Source organism: Paroedura picta, chromosome 5, assembly GCF_049243985.1.
Source record: "Paroedura picta isolate Pp20150507F chromosome 5, Ppicta_v3.0, whole genome shotgun sequence".
NCBI lineage: Eukaryota > Metazoa > Chordata > Lepidosauria > Squamata > Gekkonidae > Paroedura > Paroedura picta.
Genome location: NC_135373.1, coordinates 98,158,159 through 98,175,254, shown reverse-complemented (window position 1 = coordinate 98,175,254; position 17,096 = coordinate 98,158,159). Strand labels below are relative to the sequence as shown.

Genomic DNA, 17,096 nt, shown 5'->3' with positions numbered 1-17,096 from the left:
TAAAGCGGTCTTAATTTTGCAGGCCCAAAAGAACTGTGTCCTCTGCTCCCCTGTATAATCTAACCACAACAGAAAATGTTACATGGTGTTTTCTGGGGTGTTTTTTGCCCCCCCCCCCAACTTGCAAGATTTTTAATATTTAGACACACAAGGTTTGCTTTTATTGATATTTTATTATATATCTGAATATAAAAAACTTGCCTTCAAATGAACTCTACTTCCATCTAAATAAAGTACTGCATTCACTTGCAGAATACAAGCTAAAGCTATTGCTATCCAGCTAAAAAGGTAAAGGTAAAGGTATCCCCTGTGCAAGCACCGGGTCATGTCTGACCCTTGGGGTGATGCCATCTAGCGTTTTCATGGCAGACTCAATATGGGGTGGTTTGCCAGTGCCTTCCCCAGTCATTACCGCACTCCAGCTAATCATACAAAATGCTTGGTTCCATAGTCGTACAGATATTCTAGTTAGAGGAATGGTAATGAATAATGGATTATGTAAATGGATTACAAATAAATAAATAAATAGATAAATAAAATAACTTCATAAAGAAACTGAGGTTCTGGGAAATAGTTGAAGTTGCCTCCTTCAGACATGCATTCTGCATTCTCACAACCTTGTAGGTTGCTGGTTCCCAGCAAGCTTCCATTTCAGAATGGAGATCTCAGTTTTGAATCCATGAAATTACTGCACAGCACTGTGTTATGTTCGTTAAGTGCTATCAAGTGGCTTCTGGCTTTTGGCAAACCTATGGATCAATGACCTCCAAAACAACCTTGTTCAGGTCTTGCATGCTTGAGGGCCATATTCCCCATATTCAGTCAGCCATGAAAACGCTAGAGGGCGTCACCCCAAGGGTCAGACATGACCCAGTGCTTGCACAGGGATACCTTTACCTTTACTAGTATCTGTTGTGTCTGTAGAGGACCGAGCTTGAGGTCCAAGGCAAGATTGTAATCCAGTAAATGCAATTGGCCAGCATGTCTTTGGATCCCGTCTGCCAGATCCAATCAGCTTAAAGTGAAACTGACCTAAAGCACACACTGGTCTGGTGGGAAGAACTTTTGACATGTATTTGTATATGTTGCGGTTATTGGTGGGTTCTCAGTTCAGTTTTTGCTTCCTGTACTATCTAGTTGGGGTCACAAAAAAGAGCTGAAATGAACTCTGTGTCCTAGTTTCTGAACCCACGGATCTAATAGTATTCGTAGAATTCCTCCAACACCATATTTCAAAGGAATATACTTTGTTCCCATCAGCTTTTTTCATTGTTTAACTTTTACACACAGACATAGTAATAGGGAATTGTGGCATGAATTAACTTGATCTTGGTTGCCAGTGACACATCCTGACATTTAAGAATCCTTTCTTCTTGACAAAAGCTGTAATCCTCTTGCTTTAACTTTCATCAGTAGTCGTTTTGTCTTCACTATTTTCTGCCTGTAAGGTAGTGTTATCTGCCTGTCTCAAATTGTTAATATTCCTTACACCAGGTTTTATTTTTACTCCACCTTTGTTTAAATCTAATTCACACTTCCACTTCTATATTAATTTATATATGTCACCCTGACCTGACTAGCTCAGACAAACCTGATTCTGTCAGATCTTGGAAGCCAAGTAGCGCAGACCCTAGCTAATATTTGGATGGGAGAAATGACACAGATTCAAGAAATGGCAAACCACCTCTGAAAATCATTTGCCTGTGAGCCAGACAATCCTTGGGTTTCCTGGCTACACTACACATGCGGTATGATAAATAAGTTCATAAGTCTCATTTTATTGTCATATTTTTGTGTGGGTGTAGGTATGCTGTAAACTGAAGGGCTGGCCCAGGCTCTCCATTAGACCTGTCTGTCCAACCAGTCCAGCCTCCGATGACGGAAATTCCCTCGTCTCACTCGAATTTCTCTTCACCCCGTCGCCAAAGCAGCAAGTCAGCCGCATGCGCACTGTGCCCTCGCCTTCTCGGTATCACGAGACTTAAGAAAGCACCGCCTGCTCTTTTCGCAGCCCCGGGCACGTAGGGACCATACTCGTCGCGAGGGTAGCAGCTCCGGAAAGAAGATGGCCGGGCGCCTGCTAGCAGCGAGTTGGCCTTGGAGGAGGGCGGACCCCACCAGGATCCACCGAATCCCTTCCGGCACCGTGGCATCGTCGCGCAGCGTTACCGCCACCCCGTCTGGCGCCATTTTGCCGAAGCCCGTTAAAGTGAGTGTCTGAGGGAAAGCCATAAAGGAGAAGCGGGGGCGGGGAGAGTATTAACCAATCCGCGCCGCCGGTCTGGTGTTATTGGCTGGTATTGCCGGCCAATAATATAAGGTTACCGTGGAAGGCGGAACTAGCGTTTGAGTGACTGAAGGTTGGCTCAATGAAAAAAAGAACTCGAGGGGAAGACCTCGGAATGCGGAAGCTCCCCTTGAAAGGGTTTCTCGTAGGGAAAATGAATGGGAGGGGCGGGCTGCTTTGCTAGTGGCCCTGCTTAAGCTCGGACGGCCCCTCTCCATTTATTGCTGCCCCTTGTTCGGTTTATAGCTCAAGGTCGTGGTCACTCCCGCCGACGTTTTATCCGGTGGACTATGTTGTGGGAGAATGATGGACTCAATGCGCCTCGCGGATAGTTCGATTGGAATCTCTCCGGTCCCAGTCCAATTCTTGTGTTCAGATATACTATATTAAAAGTCTTGGAGTTTTCTACGTGTTGCTGGCCATGGAGTGCAATGCTGTACTGAGTCCTATAACTAAAACATTAGCAAAATGCCTTTTCCCAGAAAATTCGGTACTGTAGCCTTTCTTCCTTACTATTGTACAGATTTGTTTTCTGTGGGATCATCCTAAATTGAATCATGTATTTGATCTTTAGACTTTATTTTATTGGTATAAATTTGCTATCTTGAAGTCATCATTGCAAGCTTTTGTGCACACTCAAAGCAGATGATAACATGGATTAAGAGTAACTAAAATATAAAATAATATATACATTCAATAAAATCTATGTCAGTAGCCCCTAACTAATTGGTTCCCCCCCCAGATAATCTCAGTATGCAGACTGAGGCCAGCACTTCTTTGTGGTACATCAGGGCCTTGACTGTGGTGGAATAGTTCTGTTTTGCAGGCCCTGCTGAACTGGCTGAGGTCCTGTTCACCAGGCCGGGGCCAAGGCCAAAAAGGCCCTGTCACTGGTTGAGACCAGTCTCACCTCCTCTGGGCCTGGGACCCTGAGCAGGTTCTGGTCAGATGATCTTAATGACCTTTGGGGAACATAGTGGGAAAATGCGGTCTTGTAGATATACCAGTCCCAGACTCTCTTGGTAGAATGCTATTTAAACATTTCCATGAATTCTAGATTTACTTATTTTAGCAACTACATGAAAATTGCTGATGGCTATCTTGTTTGGCAACACTTGTCGTCTGAAACATACTAACATATATTTATCCCTATAGATGCCCTTTGGTCTTCTCCGTGTATTTTCCGTTGTAATTCCGTTCCTCTATGTCGGGACGCAGATTAGCAAGAGCTTTGCAGCTTTGCTTGAGGAGCATGATATCTTCGTGCCAGAGGATGATGATGATGATGATTAATAGGTATGATCGCTGATAAAAGCGGATATTTCAATTCCATTTTTCCTATTCTTTTTGGGAAATAGTCTCCTAAACAAAAGTGGATTTTGTAGCCAAATCCTCCCATTAAGGATTTGTTTAGTTGTTCAGTGGGGGACCTGTAAATAGGGGGCCCTGCTACAGCATCAAAATAAGAAGACATCCTTCTCTCCTCCCCCACAAAGCTTTATGAATGAGCATGTGTAGTCAAATTATATATCCTTTAATCTGTAAAACTTAGCAAGGCATAGTGGATGCAGTGCAAGATCAGGATGTGTCTAGGAACAATAAGGCGGTGCATGCACCTAACAGTATTTCCTCACTGGACTGGCCAACGCTGGATTTTGCAGCAGCCAATAGAAGAAGCTTATTAGTATGTCTGGCACTCCCCATGTCCACCTTCTCATAGTATGTTTAATTCTGTTCACCATCCCCATCATAAGTACCCATTTCTGTTCCCTCCCAGTTTTATTCTCTATCCAGTTCTGAAGCACAAATAAACTTGCCTGTAAGACAAGTTTCAAAAATATATTAGTTATTATCTTTGGTATCTCCATTTTAAGTATAACAAGAAGTGAATGAAAAATAGGACACAACTTAAGTCTCCAACAGTGACAGCTTTGCAGCATACAAATCAAAGTATACTGCTTGCTGAATATTTGCTAAAGGCGCAGTGAACTTTGTTTCTTAGGAGAATGAGCTATGGGAAAGAAAAGTTTTTTAAGATATACATGTTGTAGTACTGCTATCTCATTTTAAGCTGCAAAACCAGCTTTCCACAGTATAAACTAATCTTGTTTTTGTTTTGTTATAGGATTGTGTTGGAAGAACGACATAGTTATAACTTACTCTGATACCACTCTGTTGAAGGACAAGCCCTTTATTTACTTTGTAAAGAAGGCAGTTCAGAAAAACATGTTTTTCCAGCAAGTGCTGTGTGTGCATGTCAGAATGAGGTTAGCGTGGATATATATGTTGATTCACCTGCACTTTACATCATCTTAAAAGACTGCTTGAAGTTTCTGATCTAATGAATACAGGGGATATGGAAGTACTTTGATTGCAAATAAAGCTAGATCAAGAGTTAAGTCTCTTCATTGACTGAGTATTGAAATATAAATACTGATGTGCTCCTTAGCCAAACAAAGCTCACTCACTGAAATGAACAAAAGTGAAAGCAAGCACACAATCTCAACACCGGTTAATATTGGGCAGGGGAAAAGCTCAAATTGGGGTTTTATCTTCAGTTTATGGAAGTTAAAATTGTGCTTAAATTATATAGGTTCCTCATTTAATCTGAGCCAGAATTTAACTGCTTTGCTTTCTAGAATATATTTGCTGAGTATTTGCATTTGAGAACTGAAGTTAAAGCTATTTTGGTAATGTAAAGGTATCCCCTGTGCAAGCACCGGGTCATGTCTGACCCTTGGGGTGACGCCCTCTAGCGTTTTCATGGCAGACTCAATACAGGGTGGTTTGCCAGTGCCTTCCCCAGTCATTACTGTTTACCCCCCCCCAGCAAGCTGGGTACTCATTTTACCAATCTCAGAAGGATAGAAGGCTGAGTCAACCTTGAGCCGGCTGCTGGGATTGAACTCACAGCCTCATGGGCAGAGCTTTCAAACTTCATGTCTGCTGCCTTACCACACTGCACCACAAGAGGCTCCTTTTGGTAATGTAGCGGTATGTAAATGGACTCTGGGGAATGGTAGAGGACAGGAAGGCCTCGAGGATCATTGTCCATGGGGTTGCGATGGGTTGGACATGACTTCATACCTGACAACAACAACAAGTGGTATGTAGCATCTGACAGCTTGATGCGTCATAGTTGGTATTTATTTATGGCCTGCCTTTCTTGGTGAGACTCCTGGCAGATTCTACCAAAATACAATCAGTTCTTCAGTACAGTTTCGTTAAATATATGCATTTCAAATTTGACACAAATGACCAGTTTGTGAATTTCCTTTTGGCACCAGGAAGTGCAGAACTTAATAACACTAGTGATAGAAAGAAAAAAGCCCAAGAATGTCTATATTTGGGAGCAACAGGATAGTAATCAAGGCAGGAGAACAAAAGGGAATTATGCTGGAGCAATGACCATGGCAAAATAAAAGGGACATCCCAATTTGAGGTATGGAATGCAATGACTAAAAGGAAACTGGGTTTGTTGTCATGTAAGAACTGTTAACATGTCTACAGGTGGCCATAGGGTACGGCTCCCAGCTGGTATCTATTATTACATTTGTTCTCCAGACAACAAAGGTCAGCTTAGCTGAATATAATGGTTGCTTTGGAAGGGGGACTCTGTGCTATTATACTCTGCTGAAGTTCCTTCTCTCCCCAAACCCTGCTCTTCTCAGGCTCTACCCCCCAAGATCTCCAGATATTTCCAAACCTGAAGCTGACAAACCCAACGGTGTTACATCCTTTAACTCCATTGAAGTTAATGAAATCAAAAGGGTGCATCTCTGCTTAGTTAGGCTATAAAGTGGATGCTTAATGTGTACGACAAAAAATCCTTTGATATTTACAATTAAATGTCTATCTACGTAACAATACTAATAAAAATTACTTTAGGTAACTGGTTTTATATATAGCTAAAATGCTTCTGGAGGATATACCTGTATATATATACCACAGCTACCACAGTTCCCCAGGGCCTGCCGAATGGAGCTCTTGTTGAGATCCAACAGAAACAAGACGCACTGGGGCCCCGAGAACACCCCCCTCACACTTGTGTGTCCCTGGAGCAAAGAAAAGGGCAACCGTGGACTGACCAACTTATGGGATTCAGTTAATTATTAATATTAATGTTTTAATTAAGAAAAATCATTATCACCAAATGTTACTGTTAGTATTGTTGTTATCCTGCTGGTATTATTGAGCCATGTTTTCACCTGCATCATGATATCTCAAGTTTTCTGTAAACCAACCTAAGCTGCAAGGGTAGGGAAGTATATAAATATAATAAATAAATTTTAAGAATCCTTTATATTAATTTGATGGAATCCATAGCATTGTTAAAATAAATTGCTAAGTGAACTGTTTGAATAAAATTCAAGTGTAAATTATTCTACGTAGTATGTGAAAAATATCAGTTACGTACTTTTGTACTGCCTTCCTAGAGCTGTCCCTGAGGTTCTTTGCAACACATATGATGGGGGAAGGACTTCGAATAAAAAGAGGTGCTTGCTTTGATTGAAGAGAAGATGCTTCATTTGTCTCCTATATTCTAGCCTTGACTATTTTGCTGCCCAAAGCTGAGCGTATTAATCACAATTTTATAAAGGAAAAGGTAAAGGTATCCCCTGTGCAAGCACCGAGTCATGTCTGACCCTTGGGGTGACGCCCTCTAGCGTTTTCATGGCAGACTCAATACGGGGTGGTTTGCCAGTGCCTTCCCCAGTCATTACTGTTTACCCCCCAGCAAGCTGGGTACTCATTTTACCGACCTCGGAAGGATGGAAGGCTGAGTCGACCTTGAGCCGGCTGCTGGGATCGAACTCCCAACCTCATGGGCAAAGCTTTCAGACGGCTGCCTTACCACTCTGCGCCACAAGAGGCTCATCACAATTTTATATTGGAATACAAATGTTTTGTTCTTGTGCAGCTTCCTGCAATCCTGTAGATGAGCCAATGGCAACTACCTTGCATGCTTCATGCTTTGATTTGCTTCATGGTGAAGGCTGTTATTGTGCAGAAACCAAACCACTTAAAAATGTTTTTTTTTTAAGTGAATGAATTGCCAGTGTGATGATATGAAGCATGTAATTCCAGTCAAATGGACATTATTGCTAAAGTGAGTGATTTTCACTCATCTTATTTGCAGAAAACAGATTGTGTTTGGTTAAAATCTCTCACATAGACTTCTAATCCCCAACATCTATTTACAGCACAATTCTTCTTCATCTGTAAGTACCATTGTATTCAGTAAGGCATACTGCAATGCAAATAGGAAGTTTCTTGAGGAATTAACTGCAGTGAATATACCCAGTTTGTTGTATACAGGATGAATCGGGGTGAGTATATCTCAGAATCGGTACAGAAGAGATAGTGCTCAGTTGGATACTTTCTGGCTGAAGGGCTCTTCAATATTCAGTGCTTTATTTGCAACAAAAGCAACTGAAATACAGAGTTATGGTTCTACAAAGTTTATTTGGTTCAAGGATCATGACCTGCATAAAACTTGGATAGGAAATCCTTGGGCCGTGGCGTTTCTGTCTCATGGAAGTACCTCATGATATGGGTCCGCTGTTTCCATACTTGGATAGTCTCCTGAAGTTCCATTTTCCCCTGTGTCAGGTACAAGAGGAAAGTATTTTAAATGCTCAGGCATCTGCTCCAATCCATTACTGTAATACAGGGTAAGAAATTCATGGCTATTTTATTCAGTGATAGCAATCAGAGTATCTTCTGAGCAATCAATTGTCAAGTTAGGGTCCACTGTGAAATACCAGTTTGTCAGATGTGATCACTCAAAAGATCATAAGTTGTAGGCAAGATCTTCCTATGCCAAATATATTCTCACACCTTCACTAGCTCATGTTGCTTTTGAAGATTGGTGGAATGATTCTCATGACTGGAATGTAATGGTAGATGGATATGAACTGTTCAGAAAAAACAGAATAGATCAAAGAGGTGGAGGAGTGGCACTGTGAGGAAAGGGCTTACCTGTCAGGAAATTCTAGTGAAGGAGAGTATATCTACAGTGGAAAGCATCTGGGTGAAAATAAGCGAGGGGAAAACAAACAGTGTGGTGGTTGGTGTCTGCTACCGACCGCCTGACCAATGAGAGGATGTGGATGCTGCACTTTGTGAGCAGCTTGAGAAAATATCCAAGCATCAGGACCTTGTCATCATCGGTGACTTCAATTTCCCAGATGGGTGCTGGGAAACAAACTCTGCGAAGCGTCCTCAGTCATGCAACTTCCTGCCTGGCTGACAATTTCATTTATCAAATGGTAGATGAACTCACAAGAGGTTCAGCCATACTGGACTTAACAGGCAAGAGTTGGTGGATGAGGTGAAGGAGGTGGGGACCCTAGGGGGAAGTGACCATGTCCTCATAGAATTCCTGGAGAAAAGGAGGTTGAGAGGGGACATGATAGCCCTCTTTAAGTATTTGAATGGTTGTCACTTGGAAGAGGGCAGGATGCTGTTTCTGTTGGCTGCAGAGGAGAGGACACGCAGTAATGGGTTTAAACAACAAGTACAACGATATAGGCTAGATATCAGGAAAAAAAATTCACAGTCAGAGTAGTTCAGCAGTGGAATAGGCTGCCTAAGGAGGTGGTGAGCTCCCCCTCACTGGCAGTCTTCAAGCAAAGGTTGGATACACACTTTTCTTGGATGCTTTAGGATGCTTAGGGCTGATCCTGCATTGAGCAGGGGGTTGATGGCTTGTATGGCCCCTTCCAACTCTATGATTCTATGATTCTATGAAGATGAAAAGTAATCAAATTGGGCAACTGTTTCCAAATGTTCTGTCACTTCAGTTTTACAAGCTTAGAACATTTACAACTTAGACTTACTACTTAGACAGTTGTGCAGCATCTGATTCTGTAGTGCCCCTATTTTCTTAGCAAGTCAATTTTGTATCATTTTTCCACTCAATCTTCTAACCAAATCTGCTTTCAGTATCCATCCTCGGCTATATCCATTGCCATATCTAATTGCAGAGTCCTGGCTCTAAGCAGATAACAAATATAGTAGAACAGGACAAGTCCTGCAGGCCAGGTTTGAATCCAGAGAAATATCATTTGAACATGTGCATGAGGACTACTGAAGCAGCTTTAGGAACCAGCCAGCTAAGTAAGCTATCCGATCAAAAGTGGTTCCCAAGAACTCAAAGAACCTAGCGAATCTGCTGTGCAGGGCATGGTGACAAAGACAATCGTCATGTTGCCATTTCCCCCTTGTACCTGTGGAATCCCTTGGCTGGAATAGGAAAGGTGAGGGTGAAAAGCTAAAGGAATGAGGTTTGTGTGTTGAGAGGAGAGTTAACGAGCCTGAAGGATGGAAGGGGGTGGAGTTGTGGGGGAAAGGGCAACACAAAGGGATGTAATAAACAGGATTTCCATACAGGTAGTTGGGTGATGGGAAAGGAAGAGGATGAAGAAATTAAAGGAGAACTAGTACAGAATGAAGAAGGAAGGGTTGCTATAGGGAGTCAGAAAATAAAGCATGTGAAGAAGAGCATGTTGCAAATGAAGAATTGCAGAGTCGAGAGGAATGACAGAGAGTGAGATGATTGGTGAATGATTATGAGAAAGGAGGCAGATTTTGAGGGAACGCAAAGCAGGTGAGGAAAGGAAAACATTTTAGGAAGGAGACTAAAGGCAGCAGAGATCAAATGGAAATGAAAGATTGAAATGGGCTGGAAAGGGTAGACAGGGACAAGTACTAGCAATCAATCTATGGATATGAAAATGTACAAGCAGCCATTAATTTTTTTTAACATTTTGCCCCTTCCTTCCTTCCTTTTGATACCTGAACATTTGTTTCTGTAGTCTAGAACATTTACATCATTATTTAGCAATATTGATCGTTTTTGTACTGCACATGCCATTGACAAATTAATCTGGAATACAAAATACTTGGCCACATCTAGAATCCTTTGAATTTGATCATTTATATAAATGTCTATTGAACAGATAAAAGCAGTATACATTCAGAACAAGAGGAAAGGAAAAGTAAATCCATCAATATAGGATGATTTACAAGGAGGAAAGCATCTTGAAGTTGACCTATGCCTGCTGTGGATATAAGACAAGTGTTATTTGTTTTACCTTAATAACTAGCATATCAATGATTCGGGGGTCTGTAACATGGGTGTTCTTCATAAACATCTCCCGGACCTTGTCACGCCCCTGTTTCACCGTGATGTCCAGCTGGTACATGTGCACTAGATCAAGAACAACAACAACCCCTTAGGTGAGAAAATGAACATTAGGACACAAACATGCTTCAATTGCCCACCCTAACAGTCTCCATGACAACTCAGGTATTAAGGGTTCCTATTCATTGAGCAGGTCCACCTCTTTATTTGATATTTTGTTCTGAGCAGGAGGAATGAGCTGAGGGTGGAGGAACTGATAATGGTTCCTTCGCAATGGAGAGATCACCCGTTTAGGTTAGTGTTGCAGGGATACCAAGATTCTGCAGAGGTAGGGGCTCTATTAAGCTGATCCCTCCCCAGAGACTGATAGATCCAAATGACTGTCTAAGATCTCTAAGGGATTTTTCTTTTGATATGCATGGTATTCCTGTTGATGCCATGGCTGACCTCTGAAATGTGGAGATGAGGAATCAGGCAGCTGGCCTGATTGCTCCCAGCCACCCATTCCTAGGTGTTAGAACCTAGGTAGCCCCTAGAGTGCCAGCGAAGAAAGACTCAGGCCAAATTCAACAGGACATGTGCAAAGCTTTTAAAGCACGGTCCATGGTAGTGATGGCAACAAAGAAACAACACGTTTCCACCTCCATTGTGTGGCACAGTGCAGGCCATTGGGGTGTTCTGAGTGATCAGAGGTGTGTTGAGATCTGGCGTCCAGGAGGAGGTGGCTTACTGAGAACGTTTTGCTCAGCACCTTGCAGGTAAGATCTCCCGCATCACTTCTGACTTGGACTCCATGTTAGCAGTGATGAGAACAGATGGTACTTCTCAGGTTTTTTAGTCTGAGGATGTGGATAAGGAATTTGGAAGTTTGAAGGCTACCACCTGCTTCTATGACACTTGCCCTTCCTGGTTACTTAAATCTGACATGGATTGAGAGGTAGTTAATGCTTCCTTAAAAGATGAGGTGTTCGTCCAAGCCTTGAAACAGGCAGTGATGCGCCCATTTCTAAGGAAGCCTACTGACACTCCAGGAGATTTCAATAATTATCAATCAGTAGTCTGTTCTTGAGCAAGGTTATTGAATGGCTGGTAGCTAAAAAACTCCAATATTTCCTGGATGAAGGAAATGGTTTAGATCTCTTCAAGACTGGGTTTAGGCCAGATTACTGGACTGAAACAGCCTTGGTCACTCTGGTTGATGACTTGCACTGGGAGAAGGACAAAGGAAGTACAATATTGCTGATGGACCTCTTAGCAGCTTTTGATATCCACAAGCATCGTATCCTTCTGGATTGCCTAGCAGGACTGGGAGTGGAAGCTCTATTGTATGGTGGTTCTAGTCCTACCTGGAAGGGGGTGTTGGGGGACTGCTAGGTGAAGTCATCCAGAGATTTGGGCTGTGTTGTCACCAATATGTAGATGACACTCAGCTCTACCACTTCAAGCTTAACCCAGGGAGGCTATAGAAACTCCGAAGCAGTGCCTGGAAGTAGTTTTGGAGCAGAAGCAGGCTAATAAACTGAAGCATAATTCCAACATGACAGAATTGCTTCTGATGGTCTGATTTGGGATTTAAGGTGTCACTTATTCTGGATGGGATTGAACTCGCCTTGAAGGAACGGATTTGTAGTCTAGATGCTCTTGTAACCAGGCCTGCTGCTGGATAAGCAGGTAGAAGCTGTGGTCAGGAGTGCCTTTTAACCAGCTTCTGCTCTTAGCCAGTTGTGGCCTTTCCTAGACAGAAAATAGCTGGCCACTGTGGTGCATGTTTAGATTAGATTACTGTAATGTACTCTTTGCTTGGGAACCTCAACTGTGGTTCAATATGTTACAGCCTAGCTGGTGAACTGAGTAAGTTGTAAGGACCGTATCATTCCAGCCTTCCTCTATACTGGATCGCAATTAGCTTCCAGGCTGTTAAAGATACTGATATTTTATTTGTTTATCTATAACGATTTTTATATTGCCCTTCCTGAAAGACCATCTTGGAGCAAAGTTAAATTGTCCAATCTAGCCCCAATAATGTTACAATCTGGTCAGTTGTTAATCATTCAGTAGAAGACAATATAGATAGGGGAAAGAAAGGAAGAGGGGAGGGAGGCCCAACCCGTTATCTGTGCTACCACTGGCCTTAACAATAAACCTGGCAGAATAGCTCCATCTTGCAGGCCCTGCCGAACTTAGTAAGTTTCATCAGGGCCTTGATCCCTTTTGGGAGTTCATTCCACTAGACAGGATACTGGTTCCTAAGAACTAAAAGAACCTAGTGACTGTGCTAGCAGGACATGGAGACAAAGTCATGGTGTTGCCATTTCTCCCTCCTACCTGTGGCATTCCTGGACTGGAATAAGAAAGGTGAGGGTGAAAAGCTAAAGGAATGAGGGGTGTGCGTTGAGAGGAGGGAGGGTTATCTTGAGCCCGAAGGAGAGAAGGATGGAAGGAAAGAGCTACACAAAGGTAGGTGGTAATAAATGGGATTTCCATATAGGTAGTTGAGGGTTGATGGGAAGGGAAGAGGATGAGGAAGAAATTGAAGGAGAACTACTACAGAATGGAGAAGGGTTGCTATACGGAGTCAGAAAATAAAGTATGTGAAGAAGAATATGTTGTGGTTGAGTTGTAGGGTCAAGGAGAGGAATGACAGAGAGTGAGATGGTGATTGGTTATGGGGAAGGTTATGGAGAAGGAGGCATTTATCCCCTTTGGTTGCCATCTAACAGAGGGTGAAGACTTTGTTTCTTTGGTATTTTCTGAAGGATTTCTCCTTCCTAACCAATGTTTTAATTGCTGTTTGTATGTCTTGCATGTACTTTGACTTTGATGATACATTTTGGGAAGGGCTTGATTTAAATGTTTTATAATGTAATTTTATCATGTATGTTCAAAATGTTCTCCTCTTATCGGATCCAGTGTCTGAAACCATGTTTGGATGGTTGAAGCAGAGCTGATTGAAATTTAATCCATCCAAGACTAAATATGGCTGGATAAGACTGGGCCTGTGGGGATTGCATATTCCAGCTTTGGATGGGGTCCAGCTCTCATTAGTGGACTGTGAAGAGCCTGGGGGGTCTGGCTGGATACCTCAATTTGGGCAAACAACTGTAAAGAAGGTTCTTTTCTATATATGTCCGACCCCCTATCTATCTTGGTCAGATATATCCACAGTGATTCATACTATGGTCACCTCCAGAATAAAGGTAAAGGTAAAGGTATCCCCTGTGCAAGCACCGAGTCATGTCTGACCCTTGGGGTGACGCCCTCTAGCGTTTTCATGGCAGACTCAATACGGGGTGGTTTGCCAGTGCCTTCCCCAGTCATTACCGTTTACCCCCCAGCAAGCTGGGTACTCATTTTACCGACCTCGGAAGGATGGAAGGCTGAGTCAACCTTGACCTCCAGAATAGATGACTGCAATTAACTCTAGACAGGGCTGCCTTTGGAGACTTCAGGTAGTCCAAAATGCAGCTGCTAGACTTCTGACTGGAACATCTTGGTCTTTCCATATACAGCCTTCCATTTGCTGCCTATTGGTTTCTGGGTCAAATTTAAGGGGCGGATTTTGGCCTTTAAAGCCCTAAACGGTCAGGGACCTTCATACTTACATCTGTTATCTTGCCACCTACTGGGGGTGCCCAACCCTTGGTCATACACTTGGTATTCAACAGGGAGAGTGTTTTTTGTTTTTTTTTTAGTGCTATCCTGGTGAAATGACCTCCCTAAGTTCCACAGAGCCTGTAAGGCAGAACTATTCTCAGGCCTTTCCCTGTTACTTGGGGGGGGGGGTTAATGCTGGATCCACCACTATTAGGCGTGAACTGATTATTTTTTTATACTCTTAACTATATTTATTATGTCTGTTTTATACTGCCCCTCCCCTAACACTATAATGGAATGGTTCAGAATGTTGCTTTTATAAAGGGAAGAGAATTGTGGGCTCAACCACTATGAGCAGTTATGTACTGTTTGCTCTGTACGAATTATCCTTCTCCTACGAAACTGCATTTACCAAAGTTATACCATTTTACCATTGTTTAGTATATCGTGTTTCAGATTTCTACAATCCTAATTCTATTTGCTCATTTACCTGATCCATTTTATTAACTGTAATCCACCTTGAGTCTCAATGAGACACGTGGGCTATAAACAAAGTAAACAAAAGTCTGCCAGGTTTATTATGCCATCCAGTGACGCAAGCAAAAAAACCTTTTCCAGGAAAGGCCCGTTTATCTTTTAGAACTACCGCAATACTCTTTTAAATTTATATCATACAGGCAGCATCGCACTCTTGTATTCCTGAATTCCAATCCGCTGCTACTACTCCGTTTTCTACTGATGGGTATGACAACCCACTGTAGGTTGCCACGGCGTATACCTGCCAGAATCGGAAAGGACGCTTGCCGCCAGGGCCACAAAGCACCCCCCCCCCCTTATGCTGCCGCCCTCGAAACACGGCAAGCGCGCCGAGCTGCAGCGGAAATTCAGCCAGAGGCGTGCCTGTCCCCCTTTCTGCGCGGAAAGCAAACTTTGGGACCAAGGTCGGCGAACTGAAGGGAAACGGAAGCGCAAAGCCGGCGGGCGATGCTTCCTTCCGACGCAACCAGGCGCGGGCGGACCCCAAAGCAGCGGCACCGCCCCTTTAAGCGACCTTGCCGCGGAGGTCGCAGCCCTATTCGCGCCCCCTCTACCTGTATTTGGGATTTCTCGGTACCAAGCGCGGTACAGTTCTCGCACTCGCCGCTTAGCCTCGGCCAGGTCCCGGCTGAAGATCGGCTTTACCGCTGTCCCAGTGACGGCGGCGGCCACTTTCCCGGCGCCGGCCATTTTGCTCCCCCTGCTCCCTAGCACTTCCGTTGCTGTCCATGTGGGCTGGGCGGGATTTCTGAGGATTGTTCGTCTCGTATTGGTTGTTGCAATGCCATTCATTAGTGGCGAGCCCACGATTGAGCCTTGGTCGAAGATGCGGGCAGACGCGGCGGTTCTCCTTGACGAGGTGACTTGAGGACGCGCTGCTCGAGGGCGGCTTAAAGCCGGGAGAGTCACGGCAATCTGCAGTGGGGGCCAGTCGCGCGCCCGCCGTCCGTTGCATCTAGGCTGCGAATCGGCTCTAGCGTCTGGTCTGAGCCTTTCGCTAAGGCTAAGGGGCCGCGCAGGTTTAGCGGTTGCGGACTCCGGGCTGGGCAATTCCTGGAGGTTTGGGGGATGGAGCCTGGAGAGCGTAGAATTTGGGGAGAGGGAGTGACCTTAGGGGGTGTTGTCCAAAGCCTCCGTTTTCTCCACGAGACCGATTTCACGCGTGTTGGGAGATTTCAAGACCACACCTGGACGTTGGCAACCCTGGTTTTATCCGTATATGTCACGCATATTTGCAAATTAAACCCTTTTCTCGTACGTTGTTTTAAACCCAACGATGCTTTACTATAAAATGAAGGTTAAAAAAAATCTCTGAATTTTATGGAGTGGTATATCTGGAATCTAGAATGGAGTACCTGCCTGTGCAAGAACAGTTTAATTCCCACTCACAACAAAAAATCTTGGGCTAAATCTCATTGCTTATCTCATTTGCCTACATGTATAGTATAATTTAAAACAAAATTTTCTTCCATTGGCCCTGTGACTAAAGGACTATCGAGTCTAATCCTAATTGCATCTTGGAGCATAATAATCTTATGAAGGAACATGATGCTTAGAATCGGCATCTAGTTAAGTGGCAACATTATAAGCTTTTGTGTGCCTGAACACTTCATCAGTTATCAGCAAGCAGCCAGTGCAGAGAGATAAAACAAGGAATTCTTGGACCCATGAGTAAATCAGAACCGTAAACAGGCTGGGACAAATTCTGTGTGCAAGCAAATGATGTACAACTGACATACTAGTGGACGAAATGAACTAACAAAATGAACCACTAATGATGACAAAGTGACACAGGTGAAATTACTGGACTGAATAATCTCTGGATATCTCTTTGTAGTAGAGGTATTGCCTCACTTCTTCCCAGGCTGCCTTCTTCCAGGGATGTGATTCAATAGGTGTGGTCTTTCCCTCCCTTTAATGTCTATCTCACTGTATCACCCTAACCAAAGTGGAACGCAAACCTCAGCAGAAAGAATCGTGCAGTAAATTAAGACCTGGCAGGAACTGTACCCAATAGTTGAGCAAAAAGAGCTCACTTGCATCATATCAAATCAAGCTGGCATGAATCATGATAAATACAGCTCTTGCATCTCAACTCCCTTAAAACCCAGCACAGATACGATGCCCTGTTTGGGATGTGTGCAATGAAAGAGTGGAAAGAATGATTTCCCCTTCAACGTGCTGAACAACTTCAGTTCATTCCCAAACCTTTACAAAGGTATAGATCCTTTTGTTTTTTTAGTAACCCCAGTCATACCAACCACTATATTGCAACAGGGGATCTAGTGAAGGAGCCTCTGAAACCTCTTCCAAGGAAGCCATGGTCATAGTGCAGAAGGCAGTGTCTGAGAAGTTGAAGAACAGGGCACTAGAGGAATCATATGGTCCTTGGAGGAGTCCCATGGTATAGTGCTCAGAACTGGACAGTTCATTCAAACAGATGTCTAACCATAGCAAGAACAGGGGTCCTATGATACGTGATTTAAACACGAGGCTGTGGAGACTCTAAGCACTTCCCTGTGTAGTTGC

At 43.5% G+C, this 17,096-nt stretch overlaps 2 protein-coding genes across 2 annotated transcripts; one reads left to right on the top strand and one right to left on the bottom strand.

The window, feature by feature from the left end:
• The first annotated feature begins 1,956 nt into the window (after positions 1-1,956).
• Positions 1,957-4,681, top strand: SMDT1 (single-pass membrane protein with aspartate rich tail 1). Its single transcript, XM_077339327.1, has 3 exons — positions 1,957-2,209; positions 3,443-3,583; positions 4,413-4,681. The coding sequence occupies exons 1-2, from the start codon at positions 2,066-2,068 to the stop codon at positions 3,578-3,580; spliced, it is 282 nt and encodes a 93-aa protein (XP_077195442.1). The 5' UTR covers positions 1,957-2,065; the 3' UTR covers positions 3,581-3,583; positions 4,413-4,681.
• Positions 4,682-7,664: 2,983 nt separating this feature from the next.
• NDUFA6 (NADH:ubiquinone oxidoreductase subunit A6) lies at positions 7,665-15,464 on the bottom strand. The gene is made up of 3 exons (XM_077339326.1): positions 15,122-15,464; positions 10,387-10,502; positions 7,665-7,891 (listed from the first exon to the last, which is right to left on the bottom strand). The coding sequence occupies exons 1-3, from the start codon at positions 15,357-15,359 to the stop codon at positions 7,760-7,762; spliced, it is 486 nt and encodes a 161-aa protein (XP_077195441.1). The 5' UTR covers positions 15,360-15,464; the 3' UTR covers positions 7,665-7,759.
• Between the last annotated feature and the right edge of the window lie 1,632 nt (positions 15,465-17,096).

Bases quoted from the DNA above. Each gene is read 5' to 3' on its own strand.
- SMDT1 (XM_077339327.1), top strand. From the start codon at position 2,066: ATGGCCGGGCGCCTGCTAGCAGCGAGTTGGCCTTGGAGGAGGGCGGAC. The intron at 2,210-3,442 runs GTGAGTGTCTGA...TTATCCCTATAG, and splicing joins TTTTGCCGAAGCCCGTTAAA to ATGCCCTTTGGTCTTCTCCG.
- NDUFA6 (XM_077339326.1), bottom strand. From the start codon at position 15,359: ATGAATGGCATTGCAACAACCAATACGAGACGAACAATCCTCAGAAAT. The intron at 10,503-15,121 runs GTAGAGGGGGCG...TTCTTGATCTAG, and splicing joins CCGAGAAATCCCAAATACAG to TGCACATGTACCAGCTGGAC. The intron at 7,892-10,386 runs GTAAAACAAATA...TACCTGACACAG, and splicing joins TTGATATGCTAGTTATTAAG to GGGAAAATGGAACTTCAGGA.